General features: G+C 44.7%; 1 protein-coding gene across 5 annotated transcripts in view; it reads left to right on the top strand.

Annotated features, from left to right (window-relative positions):
- LOC147104527 (oxysterol-binding protein 2-like) overlaps positions 1 to 19,265 on the top strand; it is a 461,946-nt gene that overhangs the window by 21,850 nt on the left and 420,831 nt on the right. For 2 of the 5 annotated variants that reach the window (XM_085961904.1, XM_085961900.1), the window contains exon 2: positions 13,785 to 13,853. The exons of 1 other annotated variant lie outside the window; for it this stretch is intronic. In XM_085961904.1, coding sequence (XP_085818030.1) covers positions 13,785 to 13,853 — 69 coding nt within the window. Of the gene's footprint in view, positions 1 to 13,781; positions 13,854 to 19,265 lie in introns of all 5 variants that reach the window. 2 more of the 5 variants (XM_085961901.1, XM_085961899.1) reach the window with 1 other exon arrangement.

Genomic DNA, 19,265 nt, shown 5'->3' with positions numbered 1-19,265 from the left:
TTTCCCCCTCCATCCTGGCAGGGAGGTATTCAGTATCTCCCCTCAGCTGTGTTATTGAGGTTTTTTTAAATTCATTCATGGGATGTGGGCGTTGCTGGCAAGGCCAGCATTTATTATTGACCATCCCTAATTGCTCTTGAGCAGTTTGTTACAACTGAGTGACTTGCTGGAACATTTCAGAGGGCCGTTAAGAGTCAACCACATTGGAGTTGGGCAAGGACGGCGGATTACCTTCCCTGAAGGACATTAGTGAACCAGATGGGTTTTTATGACAATCTGGTAGTTACATGGTCACCATTACTGATACTAGCTTTTTATTCCAGATTTATTTAATTAACTGAATTTAAATATCCACAGCTGCCGTGGTGGGATTCGAGCTTGCATCTCCGGATCATTAGTCCAGGCCTCTGGATTACTAGCCCAGTGACATTACCACTATGCTACTGTTCCCGTGGGTGCTTGGCAGTGGCTGTGAACTGGTCCTCCAATCCAGTCTGTCACAATGTTGTTTGTTTTGAACAAACTTATACAGTTTGTGACAGCTTACCTTAAGGCCAGTAATAATGGAGCGTGACACACAGTAGGTCTTTTGAAGGTGTTGAGGATTGCTCCGAGCTTATATGTTGACAAAAATGGAGAGGACGAAGGAGAAAAGAAAAATAAATCATAGAATCATAGAAATTTATGGCACAGAAGGAGGCCATTCGACCCATCATGTCTGTGCCAGTCGAAATCCCACTTTCCAGCTCTTGGTCCGTAGCCATGTAGGCTACGGCACTTCAAGTGTATATCCAAGTACTTTTTAAATGTGATGAGGGTTTCTGCCTCTACCAGCCTTTCAGCAGTGAGTTCCAGACACCCACCACCTACTGGGTGAAAAAAGTTCTCCTCAACTCCCCTCTAATCCTTCTACCAATTACTTTAAATCTGTGCCCCCCTGGTTTTTGACCTCTCTGCTAGGGGAAATAGGTCTTTCCTAGCCACTTTATCTAGGCCCCTCATCATTTTATACACCTCAATCAAGCCCCCAATCGCCTCCTCTGTTCCAAAGAAAACAACCCCAGCCTATCCAATCTTTCCTCATAGCTAAAATTCCCCAGTCCTGGCAACATCCTCAAATCATCTCTGTACCCTCTCCAGTGCAGTCACATCTTTCCTGTAATGTGGTGACCAGGACTGTACACGGTACTCTAGCTGAGGCCTAACTAGTGTTTTATACAGTTCAAGCATAACCTCCCTGCTCTTGTATTCTATGCCTTGGCTAATAAAGGCAAGCATTCCGTATGCCTTCTTAACCACCTTATCTGTCCTGCTACCTTCAGGGATCTGTGGACATACACTCTAAGGTCCCTCTGTTCCTCTACACTTCTCAGTATCCTACCATTTATTGTGTATTCCCTTGCCTTGTTAGCTCTCCCCAAATGCATTACCTCACACTTCTCCAGATTGAATTCCGTTTGCCACTTTTCTGCCCACCTGACCAGTCCATTGATATCTTCCTGCAGCCTACAGCTTTCTTCCTCACTATCAACCACATGGCCAATTTTTGTATCATCTGCAAACTTCTTAATCATGCCCCCTACATTGAAGTTTAAATCATTGATGTATACCACAAAAAGCAAGGGACCTGTACTGAGCCCTGCGGAACCCCACTGGAAACAGTTTTCCAGTCAGCAGTCGACCATTACCCTTTGCTTCCTGCCACTGAGCCAATTTTGGACCCAACTTGCCACTTTCCCTTGGATCCCATGGGCTTTTACTTTTCTGACCAATCTGCCCTGTGGGAACTTGTCAAAAGCCTTGCTAAAATCCATGTAGTGGTAATTTTTTTTTCTGTTTGATTCTCCTGCTCTTGCCCCTCTCTGGGGGATTGCCTTACCAGTGTGTGCTTTAAAAAAGTGATAGCAAATTCAGCATCAGTTGAACTGGTCGATATTAAGTTACTTAGTACAGGTGGTGTTGAGATCGCTGCTTGACATTTGGCCTTTTGGTGAGATCAAAGTTTGGGTGTTCCAAGATTCAGTTGGTTATGTTGTCATGATGTTACTTATGTTGTGTTTCAGGATTTATTATTGATACCTTGTTCCAGCCCCCCAATTCATTCTGCTCATCAAGTTTGTTCTTAGGAACAGGAGTAGGCCATTCAGCCCCTCGAGCCTGTTCGCCATTCAATCAGATCATGGCTGATCTGCACCTTAATTCCATTTACCTACCTTTGATCCATATACCTTGATGCCCTTACCTAACAAAAATCTATTGATCTCCGTTTTGAAAAATTCAATTGACCCAGCATCCACAGCCTTATGGGAAGAGAGCATTCCAGATTTCCACTGATTTCACTCCTAAATGGCCTAGCACTAATTTTTAAGATTATGCCTCTTGTTCTGGGTTCCCCCACCAGAGGAAATGGTTTCTCTATCTATCCTATTGAATCCCTTTATCATTTTAAACTCCTCTTGCTCTCTCTGAACACCCATTGCTTGACTTTAAAAAAGCAAGTGAAATCTGCAAAGATTTGAAGGCCACCTCCCTCTCCAAACTGGATTTGTTACATCCCTGATACAGACAGTACTGAGCCCGAGCAAAGGCTCTTCTGCTGTACTTGCTGACCGGTGTCCTGCCGTGTTGGGTCACCCTGACGCAAGGTTCTCTGTGATAACTTGTTCAGCCGTGACTCCAATTAACTGCATTAATGATTTGAAATGTTGCTGACTATACAGCTAAATGTGCACCAGCGAACTCTGGGTGCTCATGGCTGTTTTGAAGCGCATTCAGTATGGACTTACTGTACACGACTAGTCCAGTTTACTCCTTTCTGTTGTGCCTGTTTGACACATTTTTAATTGTTAAACCATCACCATCATAGTCCCTATTTTTTTTTTTACAAGTAGTGTGGTCTGGTTAAACGATGCTTGCTGACTCGTGCAGTAAGATTTCCAGAAGTTGCCTGGCTCCAATGGGCCTAATGCGCCTAGTAGTTGCCAAGTTTATGAAGCAGTGGATAGATGATTGGCGGCTCAATGGTGCAACATGTGGCAGTTAGCCCTTGTGATTCCCCACACACAGTTCCTGAGCTCAGCCTGGCTGTCATTTGTTGGGGGAGGTCAGTCACTTGCTCACAGGAATGAGTAATCAAGCGAGCCACTTGATGATAGCAAAATACTGCAGATGTTGGAAATCCGAAATAACAACAGAAAATGCTGGAAAAACTCAGCAGGTCAGGCAACATCCATGGAGAGAAATTTGAGTTGACGTTTCGGGTCGAACCCTTCTTCAAAACTGGAAAGAAAAGAAAATAGATCGAAGGCAGGGCTGCGATCGGACAAAAGAAGTAAAAGAGACAAAAGGTATACGAGGTATATATGGTGTCTGAACACCAATGCATCACCATTGAAATGTTGTACTTTTTCTGGCACTTGCCTTTGTGTTAGAGGAGTGAGCAACCATAGATCCAAATATTTACATTGACTTCCCAGCTAAGAAATTTGGAGACTTTTTGATTTTTATTCAAACCTGCAACTTTCAGCTGCAACTAAAAACTGTTGCAAAATGCACCTGACTAAACATGCATGCCAAGCACTGACCTGGCACCGTGTAATGGAACACCAACAGGTGACGCTGCAGGGTACAGGATCACTGATTTCAGTTCTTCACTACATTGAGCTTCTCTTCTTGACCACGTTAACATAGGGAGACGTGTCCTTGCAGGGAAGAAGAGTTGTTCTAGGCTTCTGTTATGCACTTCTTGGCTGATTTTGAAGAGGCATTGGCAGAAGCTTGGAGGCTACCTGACCTTTTGCAGATGATATGTGACTTGGAAGATCATTGCGGTGGGGTGGGGGGGAACCACTGAAGGATGCAAACCCTTCAAAGTAAGAGTCCACATCTTATAAACATCAGAGCTAGGTTACAAATTATGGAAAAAAAATACTTCTAACATTTCAAAAGTCATCTCTTTGTTTTTTCTGTAGATGCTTGTATATTATTGGGGCATTTTGTTGTTCTGACTAATTCACACAGCCTACACTTTCACGTAAAGGTTGCCATTTTTAATGCTTGGCATTCTTAATTTGTTTAGTTGGTTATCTCATTACTTTACATTACTGTGCACCATTCCTCCAGTGAGAAGTCTGGTACAGCGTCAACAAAGAAGTACCAAGAATGTTGGTCAAATGGGCAGACAGGTGGCAGATGCAATGTATTCTGACTAAGTGTGAGGTTGTGGCAAAACCACCAATGGACTCCTGTACAAATGCATAACTGTCTTTAACCCAATGTTACAGCATCTATGTTTGTTTGCTGTGTGTAAATAAGCTTTCTGTAAAAGTCCTGAAACAACGCGATGACGTCATCACGTTGGTCACGTGATGCCCCGAACGGCGGGAAACGTCATGTCGTCAGAGAGTGGGAGGTCCCTTGTTCAGACCTCGTGTAACAAGCTGTTGTAAAGACCTGTTTGCTGTTGCTCCTGCATGCTTTTGTTTTGTTCGCTTGTTTAATTAAATTCGGTTGATTTATTGAACTGACTCGACCTCAGTGCTTCAGTTAGGGATCGGTCGATTCCTACAAGGTAATACATTGTGGGAGCAAAAACGAAGAATGTGAGTATAAACTTAATGGAAAGATGTTAAAGGCTGTGATCTAGGACAGAGATCTAGGGATTCAAATATATAATTCCCTGAAAGTTTGCATGCCGGCTGATAAAGCCATAAAAAAGAGTAATAGCATTTTGGGTTTTATAAATAGGGACATGGGGTACAAGAGTAAAGACACAATAAACTTGTACAAAACATTGGTTAGGCCACATTTGGAGTACTGTGTGCAATTTTGGGTGCCCTCTTATACAAAGGACATTATATGCTGGACACTTTTAGTTGTATTCATCAGGATGAGGCACTATAGTTATAAGTAGGAAATTGAGACCATTTCCCCTGGAGCAGTGAAGGCTAAGAGAAGATTTAATAGAGGTTTTTAAAGTTATGAAGAGTTTTCAGACTATTTCCTCTGGTTAGGGAGTCAGTGATAAAGGGTCATCAATTTAAAACCATCACCGAGAGTAACGAGACAGGTTAGGAGAAATCATGTGAAGGGCTGTTGCCTAATGCTTTGCCACAGGGAGTAGTTGAAGCAGAGACCATATCACCTTTTAAGAGAAAATTGGATAAATATTTTCAGCAGAGGAAGATGCAGGACTATTGGGAGAGAGCGGAGCAGTGGGATTAGTTTTGGATTCTCTAACAAGGCGCAATGGGCTAGTTAGTTTCTTTCTGAGCTGTGATTTTCTCTGGTTCCAAAGTACTTCTGCTTAGTGTGCAAGACTGGCCCAAGGTGACTTGGCTCCATGTGATGAGGGTGCTTAGGAACTACCTGTGTGGGGACTTTGTGCAGTTCTGGTTTGCATCATGTGGCTGCACAGTAAACCTGCCCGCTGCATTATCAGATTGTCTTTTTCTTTTGGGAGGGGGTTGAGAGAGAGGCTGTGCATCTCCAGTACTATTAATCCTGTAACGATTTGGGTGTTCGGCAATGAGGGGGGGTCTATCCTTGTCACAGTCTGTTTGCTTGTGGAAACGGGTCTGTCTGTCTGCAAATAAAGCCAAAGGCAGTAATATTCATGTCTGTGAAATCTGGTTTGGGGGTGGGTGGAGAGTGTGGGGGGGCGGGGGGGGCGTTGGTGTTGAGGGAGCGGGAAGAATCTGAATCTGAAGCAAATTGAATTAATTGAAAACGCAACATTATTCTAACGTTAGTTGTATAACTGGTAAGCCATAGATTTCAGACCACATGAATGGGGTGGGTTTGACACCTGTGGATGCCCCACTCGGTGAGCTTCAGATGTAGAAGTGATGCATTTCAATTATAACCTCATTTATTCTTTAGTGATTTGCTGCATTTTGGTGTCTTTTCCATAACTCTGTCACAGCCAAACTCTCTCTTTGGAAGGGGGTGTCCTTTCCAATAGCTACTGATCTGCTCAACCACACCCTCACCACCACCTTTGATGCACCAGTCCCTATTAAAACAATTACACTCTCTCTCCCTGGCCATTCCTCCTGGTATGGCCCTCATCTTCGCTCCCTTAAGTCCAAGGGACGCAGACTTGAACAGATATGACGGACAACTGGTTTAGCCAGTCACTGCCAGACCTGGCTGGACCACATAAAACATTATCGGGTCCTGCTCTCGTCTGCCAAAATTGCTCACCATTCCAGAATCATCCTGGAATGCAAAGATAAACCCCAGCTTCTATTCTCTACTGCTAACCATCTTCTTAAACCCCTCTCCCCTGTCTCCTCCATCAACAAGTGTGAGGAGCTCATGGACTTGTCTCTAAGATTGAGACAATCTGTTCCGCTGCCTTTGCCACTTCCCTTCCTTCCCTTAGCCCACTGGGCCAAACTTCTTCTAAGCTTCCCCCCTGCCCGAGCCCTGAACTCTCATCTTTCTCCAGTTTCTCTCTGATCTCCCCTCATGTCCTCTCCATGCTCATCTTGTTCCTGCTCCCTCGACCCTATTCCCACCAAACTGCTGACCACCCAACTTCCTTTTCTGGCTCCCATGTTAGCTGACATTGTTAACAGTTCTCTCTCCTCAGGTACTGTCCTCCTCTCCCTCAAATCTGCTGTCATCACCTCTCTCCTCAAAAAAACAACCTTTGACCCGTCTGTCCTTGCAAACTACCGCCCCATCTCCAACCTCCCTTTCCTCTCAATTCCTTGAACATGTTGCCTCCCAAATCCGTACCCATCTTTCCCGCAACTCCATTTTTGAATCCCTCCAATCAGGTTTCCGCCCCTGCCACAGAACCGAAACGGCTCTCATCAAAGTCACAAATGACATAATTTGTGACTGTAGCAAAGGTAAACTATCCCTCCTTGTCCTTCTCGACCTGTCTGCAGCCTTTGATATGGTTGACCACTCCATCCTTCTCCAATGCCTCCAGTGTCATCCAGCTGGGTGGGACTGCACTTGCCTGGTTCTATATTTATCTATTTAATCGTAGTCAGAGAATCACCTACAATGGCTTCTCTTCCCGCTCCCACATCGTTACCTCTGGTGTCCCCCAAGGATCTATCCTTGGCCCCCTCCTAGTTCTCATCTACATGTTGCCCCTTGGCGACATCATCCGAAAACACAGCGCCAGTTTCCACATGTACGCTGACGACACCCAGCTCCACCTCACTACCACTTCTCTCGACCCCTTCACGGTCTCTAAATTGTCAGACTGCTTGTCCGTCATCCAGTTCTGGATGAGCAGAAGTTTCCTCCGATTAAATATTGGGAAGACCGAAGCCATTGTTTTCAGTCCCCGCCACAAACTCTGTTCCCTAGCCACCAACTCCATCCCTCTCCCTAACATCTGTCTGAGGCTGAACCACACTGTTCACAACCTTGGTGTCATATTTGACCCTGAAATGAGCTTCCGACCACACCGCCGCGGCATAACTAAGAACGCCTATTTCCATCTCCGTAACATCGCCCGTCTCCACCCTTGCCTCACCTCATCCGCTGCTGAAACCCTCATCCATGCCTTTGTTACCTCTAGACTTGATTATTCCAACACACTCCTGGCTGGCCTCCCACGTTCTACCCCACGTAAACTTGAGGTCATCCAAAACTCGGCTGCCCATGTCCTAACTCGTACCTAGTCCTGTTCACCCATCACCCCTGTGCTCGCTGACCTACATTGGTTCCCAGTTATGCAACACCTCAATTTCAAAATTCTCATCCTTATTTTCAAATCCCTCCATGGCCTCGCCCCTTCCTATCTCTGTAATCTCTTCCAGCCCCACAACCCCCCGAGATATCTGTGCTCCCCTATTTCTGCCCTCTTGAGCACCCCGATTATAATCGCTCTATCATTGGTGGCCGTACTTTCTGTTGCCTAGGCCCTAAGCTCTGGAATTCCCTGCCTAAACTCCTCCGCCTCTCTACCTCTCTTTCCTCCTTTTAAGATGCTCCTTAAAACCCACCTCTTTGACCAAGCTTTTGGTCACCTGCCCTAATTTCTCCTTATGTGGCTCAAATTTTTGGTCTTGTAATACTCCTGAAGCGGCTTGGGACATTTTACTATGTTAAAGGCACTATATAAATACAAGTCGTTGTCGACGATGACTACACTTGAGAGACAGTGGGGAGTTGGCAGGCATCATAGTTTAAGACCTATCTTCTCCTAACCCAATGTCCACACGTGTATGTCCAGCAAGGATCACTGGATTGTGATCAGGAGCAGGTATCCTGGTTGTTTTACTCTTCACCTCTTCCCTGCCGCTGGGCACTAAGGCAATTGTAGTGCTGCTACTGCCAGCATTCATCAAAGACTGGGAATTGAACTAGGGAGTTCCTGGCTCTGTAAGACTCAACAACAACACTGTCTTAACCATCTGAGACATTGGTGAGTCTATGAACTAATGTGTGGTCTAGTATGTACAGTTAAGTCTATTTCCCCCTAGTCCTATTATTTCTGCACAAGAGTTAGTGAACTTTATACTATCATGCTTGTACTTTATTTTTCAGCACGAAGAACATTTTTTGCCTAAAATAGTTGGTAAATTTTATTGGTCTCTTGAAATAGCCATGATGAAATTCTGCTTCTCCGCACATGCTTCTGATATCCAAGTACCACTTTGTTGATCGCAGAGCATTAGTATTTTATGTAGATAGAATAAAAGTTTAGTCCAGGCAACTGTTTGTTTCCTATGGGAACAAAACCTTGGATAAACCCAATACTAAACTGAGCTCGGAAAAATAGATTGTAGAATGTATCTCTCGTGTTTTTTTTCTTGTTGATCAGGAACTACCAAGTAACAGAGGGGGTAGACAAGGGTAATGCAGTAGACATAATATATTTGGGGATTTCCAAAAGGCCTTCGCTATGGTACCGCATAGTAGACTCATGACTAAGGTCAGAACATGTGGATTGAGGGGGCAAGCAGCAGAATGGATAGCAAACTGGCTACAAAACAGAAAACCGAGAGTAGGGGTTAAAGGTAGTTGCTCAGACTGGCAAAAGGTGGGAAGTGGTGTTCCACAGGGATCAGTGCTGGGATCACTGTTGTTCACCATTTACATAAACAATTTGGACTTGGGAATTAAAGTACAATTTCAAAATTTGCAGATGACGCCAAATTGGGGAGGGTAGTTAATACAGAGAAGGACTGCGACAAAATACAGGAAGGCATTCATAAACTTGCAGAATGGGCATGTAATTGGCAAATCAACTTCAATACCGATAAGTGTGCGGTGGTAGATTTTGGTAGGAAGAATTAGGAGGCCACATAATCCTTAGAAAATAAATGTTTAAATGGGGCAGAGGAGCAGAGGGATCTGTGGGTACAGATACACATATCACTAAAAGGTAGCGACACAAGCTCAAGGCCATAAAAAAGCAAACAAAGCACTGGGGTTCATTTCTAGAGAATAGAACTGAAAAGCAGAAGTTATGTTAAACTTGTATAGAACCTTGGTTAGACCACACTTGGAATACTGTGAACAGTTCTAGTCTCCATATTCTGAAAAGGATTTAGAGACACTGCAGAAGGTGCAAAAAAAGATTTACTAGAATAATACCTGAACTGAGAGGTTCTAACTATCAGGAAAGATTGAACAGGTTGGGGCTCTTTTCTCTAGAAAAGAGAAGACTGAGATGTGACCTGATAGAGCTCTTTAAGATTATGAAAGGGTTTGATAGGGTAGACATAGAGAAGATGTTTCCACTTGCAAGGGAGACCAGAACTAGGGGCCATAAATACAAGATAATCACTAATAAATCCAATAGGGAATTCAGGAGAACTTCTTTACCTAGAGAATGGTTAGAATGTGGAACTCCCCACCACTAGGAGTAGTTGAAGCGACTAACATAGACTCATTTAAGGGGAAGCTAGCTAAGCACATGAGGGAGAAAGGAATAGAAGGATATGTTGATGGGGTTAGATGAAGTAGGGTGGGAGGAGGCTCGTGTGGAGAATAAACACTGACATAGATCAGTTGGGCTGAATGGCCTGTTTCTGTGCTGTAAATATTATGTAATGTAATACCAAGGTAACTCCGAGTCCATTCAACTACTGCTGCGCCCATGTCATGGGCAATTGTGTAGAGCATTTTCTCAACACTGCCTTGGAGTAAAATGCATGCTTTCACTGAGTGTCATTGTCTTGATTTGACAGTTCAAAATGACAAATGCCTTTGGCACAGCTACATTCTAAGCTGGCCTCAGCATTTCGGACATAGAATTCCCACCTCCAGTTTTTGTGCTACTTGGATATAATTCATTGGTATGTGGAGGTTGAAGGAATGAGGAATAATGTTACTGTAGATTGCCAGCTTGGCATTGCTCGCTCTTTTACTGCAGTCCAGCTCCTTCTCTACCTATTTCTTGGTTTCTTTCTGGCTTGGAGCTTCCAACCACTTCAAATATGCTTTTATTCTCTTGTTCCCGGCTGGGTCTCTGCTGAAAGAGCTATGGTGTGGGCAAGAAAAAAGAACAGAAGTGACCGAGAGTCCTAATGGACAGTGCCCCATGTGTTTTCCCCTGCTGGGTAATGAAGCATTCATTTGTATGTGAGGATTGACTTGTATTGAGACAATGAAGAGGACCATACCATAAGTAATCTAGCAAATATTCCAATACAGATTGCAGTGTCTCACAATAATGTGCACTAATTCGGAACCCATATCCGGAGGAGAAAGAAATGGTGGTTACCAAGAGAATAAAATAATGTTTCTATTGGCCATTCAAAGTTTAAATGTAAGTTACTATGTGTCTAAAGTAGTAAAACCATGAATGCCATGTATGGTTGATCAGGGCAAGGGGCTTTTTTTTATTGAGAAACGCAAGTATAGGACAAAGGCCCACAGTACACGATACTGCCAAAATGAAGAGAGTAGGATCGGTGAGAAATAGTGATCCAAGTGACACCAAGGTCAAGTTTTAAAAGCTTTTAAATTGTAAGAGGAAGGGAAAGACTAGAGGAGCTGTGCAGTTCCACGGCTTTGAGGTCCTAGACAAGAATGAAATTAGAAATGGTGCAACGATTCTTGATTTTAATACAATGAGGCGGGAGAATGTGTTGGATGGTGTATTTGAGCGGAGTTCTTGATTTTAATACAATGAGGAGGGAGAATGTGTTGGATGGTGTATTTGAGCGGAGTTTGAGTGGAACAATCACCAGTAGTAGTAGCCACCAAGTAGAAAGGCCGTGGGTTGATTTACATGCGAGCCCCACTGAATGGGCCGGAAGAGAAGTCAGATTTAAGAAAACAAAGTTTCATTGTTTGCATGTTGGAAATCAATATCTCATTTATATTTTATTGAGTTAGATACTGAGGGTCTGACCTCCTCCTTCATTATTTTGAGTTTGCCTTTTTTTGAAAGGGTTGCAAATACATTGGTAATTAGATCCACTGTGACTTTCAAATATTTCCAGCTGAATTTTACTTCGTTCAGCCCACTTATCTTTTTTTAACCATCTTTCCTGGATTTACTCTGAGATGAGTTGGCCCACATCCCTGCTCCGTGCCAGTGTCAAGTCGCTCAATTCTCCGAAGATATGACCTTGTAATAATCAGTAGCAGGGCTGTGCCTGACACTAAATGTCTGCTGCATGCTGCTTTCTGGTTGTTGCAATGAAACCATTGTTTTAAGAGAGCCCCACAGCCACTTTGGGAATTTTCCGGATAACCTCTTGCAGTTGTTGGAGTTAGGATGATGGGACCAGCAAGCTACTTCATATTTCTGCTTCGGCAAAACTCTGACAATTGTACTCGAATGTAGGATCTTTCAAAGACAAAATCAGTTTAAAATAAACTGGATTAGTGTTGCGTATTATGATGTATGCTGTTATTGAGCAATAAAATTTAAAATGGTGAATAAATGTCAATTACAGAGAGTAACCCTCATCCTGAGTTTCATAATGTTACCCCTTCCTCTGAATACACAAGCACATAAAACATGTATTGTGTTGTGCAACTCTAATGAATAAATCCGGAATAGCCAGCGCTTGGAGCACGTCTCTGGCTGGCTGACTGACTGTATTGATGCATGGCTGGTGACTCTGGGGAGTTCGGGACTCCTCTAGGGCCTAGGCTGCCCCCACTTCTCCACTCGGAATTGACCACCGATGAGAGGGCCTCAAGAGGGTGAACAAAATGGGGACACAATTAAAAAGCATTAAAACTTTGTTGACACCTTGAACATAAACAGAAAATGCTGTACAGCTGTGCCAGGGTCTGAAAAGACAGGTTCACGTTTCAATTGGAGACCCTGTGTGAGAACTCAAAAAATAAAAAGGAATCTTCTTCTTAGGCAGTCCCTCGGAACCGAGGATGACTTGCTTCCACATTAAAAATGGGTTCGCAGGCGACTGATGAGTCCAATGCGGGACCTACAGTCTCTGTCACAGGTGGGGCAGACGATGGTTGAAGGGGCGGGTGGGTTGGGTGCTTGGGTTGATGTGCGCTCCTTGCTTGGCTTCCGCTTGCTCCCGGCGAAGAGACTTGAGGTGTTCGGCGCCTTCCCGGATGCTTCTCCTCCACTTTGTGCAGTATTGGGCCAGGGATTCCCAGGTGTCGGTGGGGATGTTACACTTTTTCAAGGAGGCTTTGAGGGTGTCCTTGAATGCAAGAATGCCCCTACACAGGACTACCCAAAATAGAGGGGAAAACAACAGACAGTCATCTGATGCTAACGACTAGTACTATAGAGCCTTCTAATGAATTTCATATCCTGTGAACAGATGGGAAAAGGTGAAAGTGTTGGATGATAGTCAGACTGTGAAAAGGCATTAGAGAAACAAAGGATGAGTGAAACAGCTTAAAGGAACTTTTGGGGTCTGTATTCTTGATCAAGTTATTGACTTTCATAGTTTTAGTCAAAATATATAAGAACGATCTCAGTTTCTCCAATCTCTCCACATAACTGAACTCCCTCATTCCTGGTATCATCCTTGTAAACCACCTCTGTATCCTCTCGAGGGCCTTGACATCCTTCCTAAAGTGCGATGCCCAGAATTGAACATAATACTCTAGCTGAGGCCTAACCAGAGATTTAGCAGGTAAAGGTTTAGCAGGACTTCCTTGTTTTTGTATTCAATGCCCCTATTTACAAAGCCAAGTATCCAGACACTGAACGGAGGTGTCCTTGCCATTTAGATTATATTGCATCTCTCAATATTGAAAAATAAATAAATGGTCAGAAAAAATCAAAAGGGTGTGGAAGTTAACCGCATATTTAACTGATTCTTGAACGAAGGTTGTCAAGTGGCACTGGTGTGTAGCCAGCCATACAGAGCAGGGAAGTCTCTGATCTGTATTAAGTAAGCTGATCTTCATGGTAAAACACTACAGTTGAGCTCTGCGTACTTGGACCAGGAAAACAAAAACCAGTGAGGGTCCCGCTCGCTATCCATTGACTCCCACTGGAATGTGTGAATCTGTGGCAGGGGCACGATCTTGGCTATGATTGTTAAATAGGCTGACAATCATTGTCCAAGCTTTTCGTATGAATAATGACATCAGGGCAGTGACTATGGAACTGTACTCCACCATACGTCTTTTGTTTCAGGAGAAGTAGGGTATGGGGGGGCGGGGGAGGAATCAGAAGGACTACTGGAGGAGTTGGAGGTGACGGGAAAGGTAGATGCAAGATGGCTGCTGTTCAAAGGTGTTCCTGATGTTGACACTCCCTCTTCAAACACTGCATGTCCTTTCCTGCGTGCAAGAGATGGACATTTCATTCGTACTTCATTTGAATCTCTGACTTTTTCTCCTCCTTTATTTCCCAGCAGCACCTGCTCACCATCATGCAGCGGCCTTCAGCCAAGAGGGGGGCCGATGGGAGGCACACTGGCCATGGGGTGAGCAGATCATTTCTGTTTCTAATCTGAAGTCCTGGCAGGGAACTGTTGGCTCTCCTTCCCAACACTGAGCACTAGTCCCAGAACTGATGCTGGTATCCAGTTGGGACAGAGGGCCTCTGTTCCGCATGTGCTATTGGGCAGCCTGGGTGCATGTTTTGTTCTCGTGTGATTTGATTGTAGAGTAATACTATTGTAGTAGCTGTAGAATTTCCCAGTAGTAGATTGGGTTTGCGGTGGTTGCTGTGCTACGTAGAAGAGACTTTTATATTGGGTCTAGGGATAGCGGTACTGAAGCGGAGATCCGCAACATGCACGTACTACTCTTTTTTTCCCCCCCCCCTCCTCTCTTTTACTGTATTAATCTCTATTTCCATGCCTCCAATCTCTTCTCTAGTGCCTTGCAAGAAATTGGGTCTTGGGTGTTGTTGGAAATGTGAAGTTCACCACTGTGATAAAAATGATAACTTCCGGGAAGTTATGTCATCTCTTCCTGTGAACTGTGTACATACCTCACTTCCTGTCATATGTCACTTCCTGTTGGACTGGTATAAATACTGGTCTGTTCAGTATTGTAAGAGGCTTCTACCAGAGGCATGGTAAAGACCTCTCTTGTATATAGTGTGTTTATAAGTTACTTAAAGCTTACTTTAAAGTTACTTGATGGTAAGTCTCCTTTTTCTTACATCAATTTAAGTAACTTAATATTTACACTGACAAATACTAGACCTTCAGACAAACTCGGAAGTTAAGGATCCAGGGAACCACCCATCATGGAGAAAATCCTTAGACCTATTCGTCTGGACTTGGACCCGAATACACCAGCAGCTGGCAGGGTATGGAAGCATTGGTATCGTACTTTTGAGAATTTTCTGGATGAATGTAAAGCGGATGCTCCTGCTAAATTGAAGATACTTGTCAATTATGTGACCCCAAAAGTGTTCGAATATGTTGATGAATGGGATAATTACGAAGAGGTGATTCGGGCACTTAAGAAACTGTATGCGAAGACCCCAAATGAGGTCTATGCTAGACATCTACTGGCCACAGCCCGACAAGGGCCAGGGGAATCAATTGACGAATTCCTGCAAGAACTTCGCAGGCTCAGCGTAGATTGTAACTTTCAGGCAGCCTCCGCTGAGCTGTACCGCCAAGAAATGATTCGTGATGCTTTCATCTGCGGGATTGCCTCTCCATTTATACGCCAGCGTCTACTAGAAAGTAAAACACTTGAGCTACAAAAAGCTTTTGACCTAGCTTGTTCACTGGATTTGGCAAAGAGAAATGCAGACCTCTATCAGCTGCCCAGATCTCGATCTGCTGCTGTAGCTGCAACCAGACAATTCAAGCGGTCTCAGGTGAACCCTATCATGGGGGAATATAATTCTGATGAAGAAGAGGAGGACGACCCCACTTTAGCAGCCTCTTGGCAATCTAGGAAGGAATGCTTCTTTTGTGGAGATGCTTTTCACCCTAGGAAAACCTGCCCTGCTCGCAATGCAATCTGCAGTTATTGCGGGAAAAAAGGACACTTTGCTAAAGTTTGCCTATCAAGGGCCTCTACGAGGGCCAATCCAGCTAAGGCCTACCGAACTGCCCCAATTAGGGCCTATCAAGATGCTCCAGCTAGGACCTATCAAGCTTCCTCTCAAGCTCTCTCCCGAAGAAGCACACCGAGAGTTTTAGCCACTCTCTGTGCAACGACACCAATTACAGCTGCTTGCCCACAGAACCTGTCTCATGCAGCCACAAAAATTTCAATTAAAGGGCATACCTTAGATGCCTTAATTGACTCAGGAAGTACTGATAGTTTCATTAAGGAACAGATTGTTGCGAAATTGAAACTACATGTCTTCCCATCGGACCAGGCAATTGCGATGGCCCAGTCATCACTTAATACCAGAATCTCCGGCTTTTGTGTTGTTGATATGACACTTCATGGTCGTATGTATCCCTCCACCCGACTTTCGGTGCTCAAGGACTTATGTAGTGATCTCCTCTTAGGGCTGGACTTCCAAAAACAGCATAAGAAACTCACCATTGAGTTTGGTGGATCCAAACCCGGACTTACTATTTCTAATATACCGTCTAAATTACCATTTTGTGCATTATCAGCAGCTTCACTTGATGAACCCTCATTATTTGCCAGTATTCCGCCTCAATGCGAACCGATAATAACGAAATCGCGGCGCTTTAATCAGGAAGACCAATCTTTTATTGCGGCTGAAATCTCTCGACTTCTAGCAGAGGATATCATTGAACCATGTTCGTCGCCCTGGTGGGCTCAAGTCGTCATTGTCAAGAACCCTCTAAAACCTCACAAACAGCGACTATGCATCGATTATTCGCAAACCATCAATCAATATACCGACTTGGACGCCTACCCATTGCCACGCATTGATGATATGGTTAATAAACTGGCCGAATACAAAGTGTTCTCAACTTACGATTTAAAAAGTGCCTATCATCAGTTACCCTTGAAGGTCTCAGATAAGCAGTACACAGCCTTTGAGGCTAATGGACGGCTGTACCAATTTTGTCGCCTCCCATTTGGGGTTACTAATGGAGTGGCTGTCTTTCAACGGGCAATGGATGGCCTGGTTAAGCAGGAAAACCTAAGGGACACTTTTCCCTATCTTGATAACATTACCATTGCAGGTCACGATCAACAGGAACACGACTCCAACCTCCAAAAATTTCGGGATGCCCTCCATCGCCGTAATTTGACCCTGAATGAATCCAAATCTGTTGAGTCGCAACCGACCATCAACATCCTTGGCTACTGCGTAGGCAATGGTATCATTAAGCCAGACCCAGAAAGACTTCGCCCGCTCCAAGAGCTCCCGTCACCTAAGAATCCGGCTTCTTTACGTCGGGCTCTCGGTCTGTTTGCATACTACGCTAAATGGATTCCTCATTTTTCGGACAAAATCCAACCCTTGCTGCATGCTAGATCATTTCCACTGGGAACAGCGGCTGTTGCAGCCTTTAACCTTCTCAAAAAACAGTTGGAGAAAGCGGCTCTTCACTCCATTGATGAGAATCTCCCTTTCGTGGTTGAATGTGATGCCTCGGAGGTGGCGATCTCGGCTACTCTGAATCAGGAAGGTCGTCCTGTAGCATTTATGTCCAGGACCTTACAAGCTGCCGAGCTACATTATCCTCCGGTTGAGAAAGAAGCCACAGCCATCATAGAGGCAGTACGGAAGTGGAACCATTTTCTAGCTCGCCAGCACTTTACATTGATCACGGACCAACGATCAGTCGCCTTCATGCTCGATAATCGAAAACGAACCAAAATTAAGAATAATAAAATACAACTTTGGAGGATGGAACTGGCCTCTTTTGGTTATACCATTCTCTATCGGCCTGGCAAGGAGAATGTGGCCCCGGACACCCTCACACGGGCATTCTGCTCCACTATGTCATCCTCCACTCTCATGGATGTCCACAATGGTTTGTGTCATCCTGGCGTTACGCGCATGCTACATTTCGTACGATCACGGAATCTCCCTTTTTCCACTGGAGATGTAAAAAAAATATGCTCAGAATGCCGGCTTTGTGCGGAATTAAAACCTCAGTTCTTCCGCCCCTCAGATGGTATACTCATACATGCAACCCAACCGATGCAACGACTTAGCATCGATTTTAAGGGCCCAGTGCCCTCTTCAACTCGGAACACATATTTGCTCACCATGATCGACGAATATTCACGTTTTCCGTTTGCCTTCCCCTGCTCCAATATGCTGGCGTCCACAGTAATCTGCTGCCTTGAGCAGGTATTTTCTCTCTGTGGCATGCCGGCTTATATTCACTCAGATCGGGGTCCATCCTTTATGTCAAGGGAACTCAAGGACTACCTCTCAGAACGGGGAATTGCTACAAGCAAAACAACACCATACCATCCCATCGGAAATGGGCAGGTAGAGAGGTATAACGGTATCATCTGGAATTCCGTACGTCTCGCTTTAAGATCTCGGGGCCTACCAGACCAGCAATGGGAAACAGTGCTTCCGGATGCATTGCACTCTATACGGTCCCTGCTTTCTACAGCCACAAATACTACACCTCATGAGCGGTTCTTTGGATTCCAGCGTCGCTCATCTCATGGGACATCACTCCCGTCATGGCTAACTACTCCTGGACCTGTATTACTCCGAAGATACGTTCGGATGTCTAAAAATGACCCTCTTGTAGACGAGGTCGAACTAACCGATGCCAACCCCACCTATGCAAACATACGATATTCCGACGGCCGAGAATCTACCGTATCATTACGGGATCTGGCTCCCTGCCCACCAGGACCTAGTGGGACATCGGGTGATGGCATTTCACCAGGAAACTCTTGGGACCTATCGGGTACCCCTCTCCAGGATCCTGATCGGACACCAACTAGCTTGGTGCCGGTAGAACCCCGTGCTCAAGGTTGCGACCCTCCCAGTACCGCGCATGAAAGTACTGATCCGCCACAGACCAGCTCTGCACCTCCCTCTGAACAGAGGCAGTCCGACTTTGAACCTATTGGGGCTCGTACTCGAAGCCATGATCTCCCCGACCCTTCACGGGGCAATCCAGGCCACACAGACTCTGACCAATGGCCAACCGCATGTAAGCGGACCAGCGACCCTCTACGACGGGAATCCAAACGGGTGCGACTCTTCCTTGTTCGGCGGCTGCGAACCAAAAGGTAGACCACAGCCTCCTAATCCTGCAGGAGGGAAGAATGTGATAAAAATAATAACTTCCGGGAAGTTATGTCATCACTTCCTGTGAACTGTGAACTATGAACTGTGTACATACCTCACTTCCTGTCATATGTCACTTCCTGTTGGACTGGTATAAATACTGGTCTGTTCAGTATTGTAAGAGGCTTCTACCAGAGGCATGGTAAAGACCTCTCTTGTATATAGTGTGTTTATAAGTTACTTAAAGCTTACTTTAAAGTTACTTGATGGTAAGTCTCCTTTTTCTTACATCAACCACCTATTTATTATAGTGTGCTGTTGGCAGCGGGTGTGCCACCTATCCACACTGACCGCACGCTGAGTAACAAGTATTCTATAAATGTACATTCTGGTATTCAATACAAACTGTACCCTGGTGGAGTCTCTGACACCTGGTGAGATTATCGCCAACAGCGTGGCCTCTCTGTAATGTTTGTGCAGCTGTATATTTTAAACTGGTGAAATGGCTGGCGTTTTGTTTATATTACGGATGGCAAAGATTTATGGGTACCGTATTGTACAGTGTACACCCAGAATGGGCTTTGCTCATTCACCCCGACAGTCTAAAAGCTCAGTATCTCAAGTCATGGTGATTTGGAAATGCTCCTATGGCAAACCTGCACTTGGTCCTGTGCTGTTTATCCCACTAAAACCTATGGACACCAGGGGGTGATTGATTTTAAAAACA

Source organism: Somniosus microcephalus, chromosome 19 (genome assembly GCF_052327205.1).
Source record: "Somniosus microcephalus isolate GS21.2 chromosome 19, FLI_Smic_1.0, whole genome shotgun sequence".
NCBI classification, from domain to species: domain Eukaryota; kingdom Metazoa; phylum Chordata; class Chondrichthyes; order Squaliformes; family Somniosidae; genus Somniosus; species Somniosus microcephalus.
This window is presented reverse-complemented; position numbering and strand designations above follow the sequence as displayed.